This window comes from Dipodomys spectabilis, unplaced genomic scaffold, assembly GCF_019054845.1.
Source record: "Dipodomys spectabilis isolate Male_0828 unplaced genomic scaffold, ASM1905484v1 ptg000019l, whole genome shotgun sequence".
NCBI classification, from domain to species: Eukaryota; Metazoa; Chordata; class Mammalia; order Rodentia; family Heteromyidae; genus Dipodomys; species Dipodomys spectabilis.
Window position 1 is genome coordinate 18867759 of NW_024870696.1, and position 14044 is coordinate 18881802.

Consider the following 14044-nt stretch of genomic DNA (forward strand, 5'->3'; position numbering starts at 1 on the left):
TGTAAGTAAACAGGAAGACTGTGGTACAGACAAACCAGCCAGGGCAAAACAAACAAACACCAAGACTTTATCTCAAAAAGTAACCACAGAAAGCTGGGCAGAAAAGTTTCGTTCTATCTCCAAAATAATCAGCAAAAAGCAAGGCTGAAGTTATGGCTCAGAGATAAAGTGCTAGTCAAGCAAGTGTGAAGTCACGAGTTCAAGCTCTATTAGTATCAAAAATAGTAGTAGTTATAATAACAATTAGAGCAAAAAGGGCTAGAAATGAGGCCGAAGAAAAAGTACCTGCCTAGTGATCACAAAACCCTCAGCACAAACCACAATATTATACACAAAAGAAAGGTAAGAACCATCCTTAACTGCAAGCCGTATCAAAACAAATAGCAGGATTTAGCCCATAGAGTATAGTTTGTTGACCATGCCTAAACAGTAAAAGACTGAAAGTTATCTACAAAACACACTTAAAAGGCACAATATGTTAAAAAGTTATTTTAACAGAAAAATATAAGTCAGCACTATAAAAAAAACTAGAGGAATTATATCAATATCAGGAAAGATAGGACGCAAAACAAGAAACATTTAACAAGAGAAAGGAGATATTTCACAATAATAAAATCATCAATTCATTGAGAAAACACAATTCTAGAAGAGTTAAGGCAAGATTGCAGATTAGAAGTATCTGCTATTTTCACTCTGTGAATGAGAATACAATGTGTCACAGAATAAAGCAGATTCTGGAGAGAAGAAGGAGGTGACAGGGAGGTAAAAAACTTCAGGGAAATATTCTCAACTGGAGAAAAGAAAGTACTCTGAGTAGCTTCTGGCTCCTACTATTAGATGGGAAATGAAAGATTACAAGATAAAATCAGATGGTCCTGCCTACAAACCACCAACCTAGCTCCAAGAAAAGCCCAAACAATCTGCAAGATTGTTAATTCCACTACAGGGATTTGTGAGGCATTGACTACCCCAGAGGAGTGTTTAGCCTTGGTGAAGAAAGGGATCTTGTGGCTCCTCTTTTGTGGAAAGAAACAGGAAGTTGCCATCTTGAGCCTGGGGCTAAGGAGTAACCATGGCTACATGACTCACAGGACATTTTCTATAGAATCTGGATGTAAGTTAGTCAAAAAAGATGGTTAAGAAGAAGGGAAGAAAGAAGTGCTTGACAATTTCCCTAAGGGAATCTCAAAGGCCGAAACACTGTCAGCTTAGTTTGATACCATAGGCTTAGGAAGGGAGGCTGGGGATTTCCTGCCAGGACAAACAGCAGAAACACAGAAGCTACTGTTGTTATCCATGGAGAACTGAAATGGCAACTCATAAGACCAGGCAGAGGCCACTATTTAGAAGCAGTTGAAACCCCAATAGGCAACACTCCAAACATCTGGTAGAGAAAGAAAGATCTCAGGGATGCCTTGTTGGGTCACAGAGCAAAGGCATTAACAGGCATCAGGGACTCTGAAGGGAGAGTTGAGGGGGAGGAAGTTCTCCAGTGGCTCTACCTTCGCAGGCTAGGAGAGAACTGCTTAAGTCTGAGGCAAGGGTAGACATGAACCTTTGAAGGAAATGTTCTGTTAAGTACTCACTATCCAGGGCCTGCTTCCTGGCTCTCTGTGCTGATAGCCTTCCCATCCAGCTCTACAAAATAGTGGGGTGTTCTTGCATCCCACCCAAGGAAAACAAAAAAAATCTGACCATGTTTAATATATCTATTTGTACTTGTTACTGCTATCTTGATTTCTTTCCTGTGTATCATTTAATTTTTAGTTTTTACTTTTCAGTGTAGGACATGTACCCCCTGTTCCTTCACTTTTCAATTTTGCTTCTCTCTTCTTTTCCTCCAAAGTCATCATATTTGTACCACAACACCTTCCTTTCAATATTTAATTTTGATTCATATTTCATACCCTTTTGATGAACCTTCCACATATATACTTTACTTCTCTCCACAAGTAGAGCAGGTTTTTTTTCTTGCTCATATTTCCTTCTATACCTGTTGCCCTATCACTAATCATTCCTTGTTACGTACATTTTTTCTTAGTAATTAGATTGCCCAAACATCCTTTCTTTTTTCTCTGGAGTTTTGTTGTTGTGTATTAGTTACTTTGAGTTTTTATATTTGCTTTGTTTTTGCTTTTCTTTCACCTTTCTTTTTTACTTTTTTGCTTGTATATGTGTGTATGCTTATTCAATTCTCTTCATTTCAGTCATCCTACCTCAACAAAATTAGCTCAATTTTTCTATTTTATTCTACTTTCTCATTCATCTCCTATTAAGCTTGGTCTTCCCACCTCTTCCTTCCCAATACAACCACACACCTAGATTATTCATTAGTGTCCCCACTGTCTTCTTTCTATTACTATCCTGTTTAACTAAGGTCTTCCTAGACCTACATCTTTGCTTCTATATTCATCTAAATATATTGGAGCAGTAGTAATGACTAGTCTTCATTAGAGATTGCCACAAACCCAAGATTGTTATTTATCAATTGCAATAGTTCTTCTAGCCAAGAAAATATAATTTTAAAACAATATACTTTATTGTCAGAACTTCAAAATACATCAGCAAAACTAAGAGAGTTTGAGATGTTAGCAGAAACAAACAACTGGACCAACCAAGTTAAAGTAATATTTGTTATATATAGGTTGTCTTTCTTATGGGTTAGAACTAAAAATTCTAGAAAGAATATAAAGCAACTACCTGAAAACACATTATGTAAAAAAAAAGAAAAAAGAAAAGAAAACATAAAAGCTGGTCATGATGGCACAGAGCTATAATCCTATCAACTTAGGAGGCAGAAGGATCAGGAGTCAAGGCCATCCCAGTAAAGTAAACCAGACCTTATCCCAAAAATAAAATAAAACAAAAGAGCTGGGGGCATAGCCTAAGTGATAGACGGGAGTGAGGGAAGAGAAAGCAAACCTTGAAGAAGAGTTGCTGAAGAATCAATGAGAGTACTGAGTATTGATGGGTTGTTGCTGATTTTTTTTGAGGGGGAAAGTGTTTTCATTTCGTTTGTGAATTTCATTTTTTTCTAACCTTTGTATTCTAGCTTTAAACTAAGGATGGCCACAGTTGCCAAAACACAATAAAGACCAAAATGGTAAGGAAAAGCTAATCTTTCTGGCCAAAGGACAGGTAAAGTTCATGCAAACCACTGTGGAAATTGCAGTTTGTTGTTGTTGTTGCTGTTTCCTCTCCCAGTCATACTGCAATAGTGTGGTAGTAGCAAAAGCACTTAAAATCTGGGAGAGAAAGGCTTTTCTCAATGGCTAGAATATCAGGCAAAGAACAAGTTTGCAACAAAAACAGAAAAGGAAACTTCCAATATTTTCTCTCTTTTCTCTCATTACTTGTCCTTCAACTTGGTACAGGATAAAGTAATTCTGCCAAAAACACAAAGTGAAACATGGCTTTAAGAGAGAAATCTTCATTCTATCAGAGGAAAAAAGAAACAGGGCCCAAGGGCGCAATGAGTAAATCAGAAAGTCCTGGAGAAGAAAAAGAGGAAAAAGACAATCCCTTCAGTCTGTCTGTAAACTAACGTAAGTCATGGACTTGCTACCATGCTATACATGTATGTAGCAGAGTAAAGAAGTATAGCAAAAGGAGTTAAAAAGTGAATTGAAACAGAAAGGAGGATAGAACTTGTAATCTAGACATCATCAGGTAGATTATATGTTAAAAACAACATGCTTCAGAGAATTGGGAGGAAGGACAGTATTAGAATTTGAATTCAAGGGCTAGTGCTTCATAGAGAGGCATTCTACCACTTGAACTATGTCCCTAGTCCTTTTTTGCCTTTGTGGTTTTTTTTTTTTTTAATATGGTCCTGTATTTCTACCTGGGGCCAGCCTTGGAATACCATACTCTCACTTAGGATGCCCTGAATAGCTGGAGTTAGAGAGGCACACCACCCTGACTGCCTTGTTTGTTAAGACAGGGTTTCAACTTTTTGCCTGGAACAATGATCCTTTTTATCTCTACCTCCCAAGTATCTGGAATTACAGATGTGAGCCACCATACCTAGCCCTCTTCTGGAAACCTCCTTAACTGGAAACTTTCTCAAATATAAAATTTTTGTCTGGGAAACAATCCAATTATTCAATAAACAGAAAACAGAAAAGGAAAAGGGAAAATAATAAACTTAAATAAATAGCTTGAAGCATAGCTGAAGCAATAGAGCGCCTGCCTAGCATGCATGAAGCCAAGTTTAACCCTCAGTACCACCAAAAATAAATAAAATAAAATAAAATTAATAATTTTCAGTTGCTCATCTTAAAATATGTACTATCAGTTTTTTCTAAGAGTTGAATATAATACCTGTGTTAGATGGATCCAAAATTAACTGAAGAGATGGCTTATTTGATTGGCTGGCTGTAACATCTCCAAATGAATGGTCTGAAATCTCATTGGAACTTTGACAATCAACAAGAAGACTACTTTGTCCTTTCTCAGAATCCCTCAAAATCTCTTCCATAGCTTTTTCCAATTGTTCATCACCATTAGAAACTATCTGTAGACAGAAACATAATTCTATTTCAGTCCTATTATAATTTGGGATATTAATTCTGTAAAACTGTTATAATTTCTTCTAGAAAAATTTGTTTCTACAAAAAAATTAAAAATATGTTTATTGAATACTAAGAACTAATGTGCTTATATCACATATAAGAAATTTAAATTCCAAATAATAAAACCCACTAAATGAGAAGATTATTAGTTTCACAAAACGATTCTTTATAAATACTTTGGGTAACTTCCAACTACATTTGGTAAGAGATTTTATTTAAAGAGATTGCTTTTTCTTTTATACCTTTCATTTGGGGAGGAATGCACCGTAAAAGTTATATGATCTTAAAATTACATGCTATTAAGGAGAAAATGGGTAAATTTAAACAGGATAATTTATAAATGCCTTTTAAAAGACAGTACAAACAGTTTATGATTTTTTTATAAATTCTTTGCTAGCTACCAAGGAGAATATTATAAATTTGTTTAAATATAAGTTGACTTCTATTTTTTTCTTAAAAGCAGGTGAAGCATAAAGCCTAAGTAAATAAATGAATTCTTAAAAACAATAATGCTGGGCTAGGAATGTGGCTTAGTGGTAGAGTGCTTGCTGAGCATACATGAAGCCCTGGGTTCCTTTCATTCCTCAGCACCACATAAACAGAAAAAGCCAGAAGTAGCACTGTGGCTCAAGAGGTAGAGCCCTAGCCTTGAGCAAAAGAAGCTCAGGAACAGTACCCAGGCTGAGTTCAAGCCTCAGGACTGACAAAAAGTAAAAATAAAAATAAAAATATAGGGCTGGGAAGATGGCTCAGTGGTAGAGCGCTTGCCTTGCATGCTCGAGGCCCTGAGTTCGATTCCTCAGCACCACATAAGCAAAAAAGAAAAAAGCCGGAAGTGGTGCTGTGGCTCAAGTGGTAGAGCGCTAGCCTTGAGCTGAAGAGCTGAGGGACAGTGTCCAGGCCCAGAGTTCAGGCCCCACGACCGGACCCAAAAAAAATAAAAAATAAAAATAAATAAAAATAAAAATATAGCTATCCAAAAGTTAAGCCACTGATAAGTCTGAAGGATAAAACAATATATTATCAGAATAATGTAATGGATATTCAATTATCTCATTTTTGTACTAATTTCATTATTAGACATATATTAAGGCATCTTTGCTGCTATTCTTAATACTAAGCAAACGCCAGAAAAAATACATAGCACTGCTAACTTACTCCATCCCTGCTTACAGAGAGAATTACGCCTCATACACATATACCTGTGTTTGATTGCTTTCTTTCCTTTGAGGTAGGAAAACTAATCCAAAAAGAAAAGAAAAATGACCAGATCCAAATGAAAAGAGCTGATAAATATATGATATATACTTTCAAAATATTTACACAAGTTTACTGTTAAATCACCTAGTAGAATGTTACAGCTGATTAAAACAAATTTCATAATGGAAACCATCTCTAAAGAAAAAGAAATCAACTTTTATGTAATTGACTTTTAAAACCCGAAGACAGAAACAATTGGATCAATTAAATTTTTATGATTTAACCATTGAGTTTAATTTGCAAACTACCTTTTCTATTTTCCCTTTAATTTCTTCCTTCTGAAATATCAAATTACAGGGTAAATAACCAAAAGCAAAATCTTTAAAACATTCAAATCAAGTAAATAACTTCTAGATAAAGCAAACACTGATTTTTATTTCCTCTCAAGGTTAGTAATTGAGAAAAACCTTAAATTTTTATATACCACCCAAGATAATCTTCAAATAGTTTTAAAGAGAAAAAAAGAGTGAATTAAAATAATGTCATATTAGAACAGAAATAAATACCTTCAGTTGAGGTTTTTCATCATCTTTTGTAGAAGTATCATCAGCATGCTGAGGAACCAAAACAAATTCTTCACTGTTCAGTGTAGCCACAGAATCAGATGACCCACTAACCTTCTGCAATGAAGCTCTGACCTCCATTTCAATTCTTCAAGCTTCTCTTCCCACATCCACCTAGGAAAAACGCAGGGAATAAAAAAACACTATTAGACAAAAACATAAACTACTTAAAATTATAAACTAATGTACTTTTTAAAATGGTTCATGTTGAAGAATATTGCTGGAAAATCATCTCAAATTTAGAGAGGTTACTTTCCTGGACTGCTCCACATAATGGAAATATACTCTCTTTACTCCTGAGTTTATAGACTAAAAGAACCATATTGTTCCCTCAAAACAAACACAAATCTTCTCATTTTCTCAACTAAACAGACTTACCTATAATTCTCTATTTCCCTGAGAGATAGTTTTTGTTCTTTTTAATAAACTTAAGAAATAATAAACACATTACAGAAACACCTAAAAATTCACACAAAAACAAATTACCTTCAGCTTAACATGGTGGTACACACCTATAGTCCCAATATTCTAGAGGCTTGAAGACCACTTAAGTGATCCAGAAACTTAAGGTAGGAGTTTGACAGAGGAAAACTGTGGTTCAAAAACAAATCTATCATTTTGATTACTTTGTTAATTAAATACAAATGCTTTCAAAAACATATCTCTCCAATATTTATCACCTTTACATGTTTTTCCTGGGTCACTGAGCTTAGCTAATACAGAATTCAACAATCCACAATTTTTTTCTTTCCCAGACACATTAATACCAGCTCATAAAAAAGAAAATTTTTCATTCTATCCTAATCCAGCTAAGTTTCGGTAATCAAATACATTATAATTCTGTTTCTGGATAAATCCATACGCTCACAGAAACTTAACACTATCATTTCCTATAGTTCATATATTACCACTTATATATTACTAATATTTACTTTACAAATATATAACTCATTACCTGACTTAACATAACTATAATCCCTCTGTGCATCACCTTTACAACAAAATATAAATGTCTAAAAAAGAAATGTACTACATAACCAAGAATGTATTGTTCCAGGATACCATGACTTAATAAGGAAGCCAGGTGGCCTACTATTCTGAAGTTTACATACAAAGTGAGAGGAAAAAAGAGGTAAGGAAAAGTGTTGATTCCAAAAGAACTCCCAGGATGAGGAATAAAACAGGCTATAGTGATAAAGAGAACCTAAGGTAAGTGTAGAATAATCTTAACGTGGGTAGTAGGAAAGAACTTGCTAAGAAGGAAATATATGAGCTAAAACCTGGAAGACAAAAGGCACTAAGTATTAAATTGAAAAATAAGCAAAAGGGTAATGTGATAGAAAAGCAGAATAAACAGGTGAGCTAAACAACACAGGACTCTGAACATCACAAGAAATTCACACACAAAATTCTCCCAGAAATTTTCTTTTTCTAATTGGGGTTACTCGGCTTTATTGCCACATACAAATCTGGCTGCAATATTTAATGTGAACACTAGGTGGCACTAACACCATTAATCTTGGAAAACAAATCATTTACTCCCAAATTACACATTCAAACATTACTTTCCAACTTTTAAAAATCAAAACTCCCAAGAATGCCAAAACAAAGAAAAGAATTATCTCCTCATGGTCTGTCCAATATTTATTTATGTTACTCATACTAATGTCCTGTTTTAAGAAACCCTTGGAAGTAGATCCATCTATTTTCTAAAGATTTTTCCACTTCACGTGTGTTTCCCAAACTGCAGAATGTGTTAACAACCATGTCTTTACACATCTAGGCTGTACTGTAATGCCTTGCACTTGCTAAGTAAATTGTCACTTAATGTCTGCAGCCATTTTTGCTTTAGTTATTTTTCTACTAGGTTCTCACTTTTTGCCTAGGCTAGCATGGGCCATGATCTTCCTATTCACATTTCCCACATAACTGGAATGGTAGGCATGGGCCAAGGTTCTTAAAAAAATTTTATTGTTAATTTGTTTCCTCAAGCTGGCCTCAAACTATGATCCTCCCAATCGCAGCCTGTCCAGTAGCTACAAATACAAGTGTAAGCTACTATGCCAAGCTGCTGTGAATCTTTTATTGTCAAAATACCATAGCTTTTTATATCCAATCCTCTCCAAATCCTTTTCAGGTCGTTGTTCTTCCATCTGAGTTCCAAATGTTGGAAATCACTTGCCACACATACTAAGTAATGTCTCTAATCATGGATTAAAATAGCATATATGTATATATTTTACCAGTCTCCCATGTTCTATACCAACTCAAATGCTTTCTCTTAATTCATGACTTAGACTCCACCTGTCTACTTCACATTCCCAAGTAAAGATATTATCAGAGGCTGGACACTGGTGGCTCATAACAATAATCCTAGCTACTCAGAAAGCTGAGATCAGAGGCTCATGGTTCAAAGTCAGCCTAGGCAGCCTACCTCTGATTAACCACCAGAAAACTGTAAATAGAGCTGTGGCTCAAAGTGGTAGAGAGCTAACCTTGAGCAAGAGATTGGGGACAGCGCCCAAGTCCTAAGTTTACACCCATGACTGAACTAGTGAAAAAAAAAAAAAAAATATATATATATATATATACACATATATATATATAACCAAAACAGAATTTTTAATGTCTCTTAGAAACTTGTTTTCCAAGCTCCCCATTTGAGTAAATAACCCCATCTTCCACTAAGTTACTCAAACAAGAAATCTGGATGTCACCTTTGAGTTACCTCTTCTTTTTTGTTCTTCCATTCATTAGCAAGTCATAGCAAGCCCCATATCCAAATAAATCCTCTATCTATTCATTTTCCATCATGTCCTCTACTACTATCTACTGCAGAAGTCTCCTAACTATCTCCTACCAGTCTTATCCTCCTCAATCTACTCTTTACCCATCTGTCCAAGGAACTTTTTAAAAGACAGATTACCTTAAACTTCAGACTAAAACCTCTACACTCTAATTCAAATAAAACCCAAACTGGAATAACTAGGACCATTATACTTTTACCCCTGCCACATTCTAATTATAGCTCCTTAATCACAGCAATTTTTCCCCTTTCAGATCTTAGCTCTTACCTCATACCTTCAAAACTGATTCCTTCAAGATTCGGTTCATTCATGCTTTCAATACATATTCACTGAGTCCCTACTATGTACTAGAAGTGACACACCTGAATAAACACAGCTGTCTGTCTTCCTAAAGCTAATAACATCCTAACAGAACACAAAATTAGAATTACATCCTGCAATAAGTACTACAAAAAACTTATTTGATATTTGGCTGAATAAAAATGAATTAGCCATGGAAAGAATTGCAAGAAAAACTTTAACAGAAGTAACAGTAAATGCACAAGTCTAGATAGGAGAAAAGACTTATTGAGAAACAGAAAAGAGGTCATGGTAGCTAGATCATAAAGGATAACACAAGATGAGATATAAAAGGGACAGAAGCAAATGTCAAAACTATCTAAATAAATTACTTTCTTGCCCAAAAACTCTGTTTACTCTACCATGAACTACATTTCAACCCCTATAGTTTCTGTAGCTACAGAAAAGTGAAGCTCTCCATTATCCTCTTCAACTATGTAATCTAAACAAGACCAGCAATCCAGTAAGCCTCCACTGGTACCCAAGAAGATAATAGCATCAACACAACAGAGGAAGGAAGGAAGGGAGGGAGGGAGGGAGGGAGGGAGGGAAAGAAAGAGAGAGGGGGGGGAGAGAGGGAATGGAGGGAAGGGGAGGGAGGGAGGGAAAGGAGGGAGGGGGAGGGAGGGGGAGGGAAGGAGGGAAAGGAGGGAGGGGGAAGGAGAGGGAGGGAGGAAGGGAAGGGAGGGAGGGAAGGGAAGGAAGGAAGAAATTACTTTCAACTTTACATTTTCCATTAAAATCTATAAGCAAAGATATTATATCTGTCTTTGACACTCAGAGTCTTACTAGCACACAGAAAAGTTCTGTGATATGCCTGTTTTAATAGCTGTTAATACATCAAAAGAAACTGGAAGAGATTGAGTATCTCTTCTTTGAAATGCTTACAACCAGGAATGCCTCAGACAATAGACTTTTTTTCTGATTTTCAAGATGTCTTTGGTACTGGACACAAATGTAAATATTCACATGTATTTCTTATATACGTAGTCTTATAGTAACTTTATACATTATCTTTATTGCGACTGTGTTATGATTGAGCCCTATCACATGACATGTGGAATTTTCCACTTGGAGAATCATGTTGGCCCTTAAAAAGATTCTGTTTGGAGCATTTTCAGATTTTCAGATTACAGATGCTCAACTTGTACATAACACACAAAAGCTCTGGACACATATTAAGTATTTGTGACCAGGTATGTGTATGTGAATCTATAACTGCCTACTTCTAAAGATTAGTAGGAATGGGGCTGGGAAGATGGCTCAGTGGTAGAACGCTTGCCTTGCATGCCTGAGGCCCTGGGTTCAGTTCTTCAGCACCACATAAGCAAAAAGAAAAAATCCGGAAGTGGCGCTGTGGCTCAAGTGGTAGAGCACTAGCCTAGAGCTGAAGAGCTGAGGGACAGCGCCCAGGCCCAGAGTTCAGGCCCCACGACTGGACCAAAAAAAAAAAAAAAAAGATTAGTAGGAATTTTAAAAGACAGAGATCCACATAAAAGAACTAGAATTAACTGCAGTTGTTTTAGTCAAAATATTCCATGCATATCCTATGAAACAAGGAAAATTGAGGGGAGGAATAGGGAAGAAATGGGAGAATGATACAGTAGTGATATTGATCAAGATGCATTGTATTTAAAAACCTTTGTACAACTAATGATAATAAAAATATAATTTAAAAACAATTCAAAATCATGAAAAAACTTCAAATTCACAAGATTTTAAGAAAAAATATTCCCTTTGATTTGATGCAAGTAACAGAAAAAAATTTAAAGACTATTTTTCTAAAAAAATTCAACAGATGCTTATGAGGAAAGTTATAGAATGTGGGGAGAAATGTTTTAAAGCCCTTTTTTAAGAAAAAGAGAAAAGATCAGGAAATGGAAATATGGGGATTTTTGGTTGTTGGTAGTGTGGTGGTGGTGTTTGTTTTTGCTTTTTTGTTGTTGTTCTTGCTGTTACCTTTTCTGTCCTTTGAGGGGGATGCGGGCGCACAAAAATGAGGGGAAGAAGGGTGAACAAATGCAGTCATGGTATTCAGTAGACACTCTGTGGAAAATGAACTATGCAAAGTGTGGGCAGAGGGGCTGGGAAGGTGGCTCAGCGGTAGAGCACTTGCCTTGCAAAGTGTGGGCAGAGATATGAGGAGAAACTGATGGAAAGCAAAGGAAGAAGTGACATTGTCCAAAGACAAATGTACTCATTATCTGATAAGCATAACCCTCTGTATAATACCTTAATAATAAGAATAATAACTTTAACAGAGAAAAGACTTTTCAACTTCTACTACACAAGGTTGCAACTAACTTAGGCAGCCTAGAACAAACAAAAACTCAAGTACAGAGGGATGGTTCAAGTTAGGATACCTCCTTATTAAGTACAAGGCCCTGACTTCAAATCTTATTACCATAAAAAATAAGAAAAAAATCAAAGTAAAAATTGATCAAGTACTGGCTTTTATCTACTTCATTTTACAATATTCACAAGATAAATGAAAACCATAAACACTATTAGAAAGCAGAGATTTATGATTTCAACAAAGTCTACTAGCTTATTAATCATTTCTATTGAAAATCCTACCTCAAGGATTATTTTTAGGTGCTTTCTGGTGCTTAAAACAGGCAAAGCATGATAAGCAGTTGTTAACACTACTTCCCACCACCAACAAATTCCAAATCTCCTTATCTCCCATTCTGCTTTTCAGTAAGAGTATTCATAAGAGGAGCATATATTTCTATGATCAAGGAAACTTGAAAAAGCAATATCCAAGCAAGCTATCTTCAGAAGAAGTCATAAGCCAGTATAGTCTGAACAAGCAACGCCAGAAGTACTGCATCCATACTCTTTCTCCCTAGTTCTACCATATTCTCCTAAATAAAAAGTCCATCTACCTTTGTATTTGTCACTAAAATTATGCTTATCCAGATCTCTGAAGGCCTTGTCAAAACACAAAATTACAACAATTAAAATCCTTTATTAGCTTTATTTCCACCCTGGAACTGAATGACATTTAATTCCAAGAAATAAGTATTCCTTATATTTTTTATTGTCAAAGTGATGTACAGAGGGGTTACAGTTACATAAATAAGGTAGTAATGGGCTGGGAAGGTGGCTCAGTGGTAGAGTGCTTGCCTTGCACGCATGAGGCCCTGGGTTCAAGTCCTCAGCACCACATATGCAGAAAAAGCCACAAGGGACGCTGTGGCTCAAGTGGTAGAGTGCTAGCTAGCCTTGAGCTGAAGAGCTGAGGGACAGGGCCCAGGCCCAGAGTTCAGGCCCCACAACCAGCAAAAACAAAAAAGGTAGTGATTACATTTCTTGTCTAACTTGTTTCCCCTTCCCCTTCATTTTTCTCCCTCTTTCCCTCTTCCCCCAACCCCCCTCCAAGTTGTGCAGATCATTTCCAACATACTGCCTTGTAGAATCACTGTTGCATAGGTTCCCCCTTTGTCATTTGGCTCACCATTTTGTTGTTCCTCTTCCCTTCCCTAGTTCAGATAAACACATATGTAATACCCAGAGTGCCAAAATGGAATGCAGTGACAACAGGGGATAAACTGTACGGGGGGAAAAATACAAAAGAAAAAAATTACATAGTACACTGAGAACAGCAACAACAAAGAAAAACCTCTTGTGTCCATGTCTTGGAGCTCATTTCGCTTAGCATCATCTTATATGGTCATATGCACATAACTACTGAGCTAAGATTATCCTAGATGTATACTAATTATTACAAATAAGGGAGACCATGGGACCTATGTTTCTTTGAGTCTGGCTTACTTCACTTAATATGATTTCTTCCAAGTCCTTCCATTTCCTTACAAATGGGGTGGTGTCATTCTTTCTGATGGAAGCACAGAATTCCATTGTGTATGTGTATGTATACACATATAAACATATATATACATATATATATTACATTATCTCAATCCATTCACCATTCATCTACTGAGGGGCATCTGGATTTGTTCCATATCTTTTGTCAGTAGTGGGGCTTGAACTCTAGGTCTGGGCACTGTCCTGAGCTCTTCTGTGAGCAACAGTGCCACTTCCAGTTTTCTCATGGTTAATTAGAGATAAGAGTCTCATGGACGGGGCTGGGAAGGTGGCTCAGTGGCAGAGAGCTTGCCTTGCATGCCTGAGGCCCTGAGTTCGATTCCTCAGCACCACATAAGCAAAAAGAAAAAAGCTGGAAGTGGCACTGTGGCTCAAGTGATAGAGCGCTAGCCTTGAGCTGAAGAGCTGAGGGAAGTGCCCAGGCCCAGAGTTCAGGCCCACGACAGGACCCAAAAAAAAAAAAAAGTCCCATGGACTTCCTGCCCCAGACTCGCTTTGAACTGCAGATGGCAGCTTCTTGAGTAGCTAGGATTACAGGTGTGAGCCACTCATGCCAGCATTATTTTTTTTAGCAAGGTCTTGATTTTAAGACATTCTCAACTTCATACAACCATCATCATTATCTAATTTCAAAGCAAACTCTGTACCCACTATCAATCACTCCCCA

At 36.5% G+C, this 14044-nt stretch overlaps 1 protein-coding gene across 5 annotated transcripts in view; it reads right to left on the reverse strand.

Annotated features, from left to right (window-relative positions):
- The window catches only part of Rabgap1l (RAB GTPase activating protein 1 like), a 466677-nt gene that overhangs the window by 422039 nt on the left and 30594 nt on the right, over positions 1-14044 (reverse strand). For 3 of the 5 annotated variants that reach the window (XR_006146840.1, XM_042674519.1, XM_042674522.1), the window contains exons 2-3: positions 6341-6511; positions 4324-4516 (exon numbers count right to left, since the gene is read on the reverse strand). Coding sequence is in view for 4 of the 5 variants with exons in the window: in XM_042674519.1 (XP_042530453.1) it covers positions 4324-4516; positions 6341-6478 (331 nt within the window). In the remaining variant the exon portion in view is untranslated. The remainder of the gene's footprint in view (positions 1-4323; positions 4517-6340; positions 6512-14044) is intronic. The other 2 variants (XM_042674520.1, XM_042674521.1) reach the window with 2 other exon arrangements.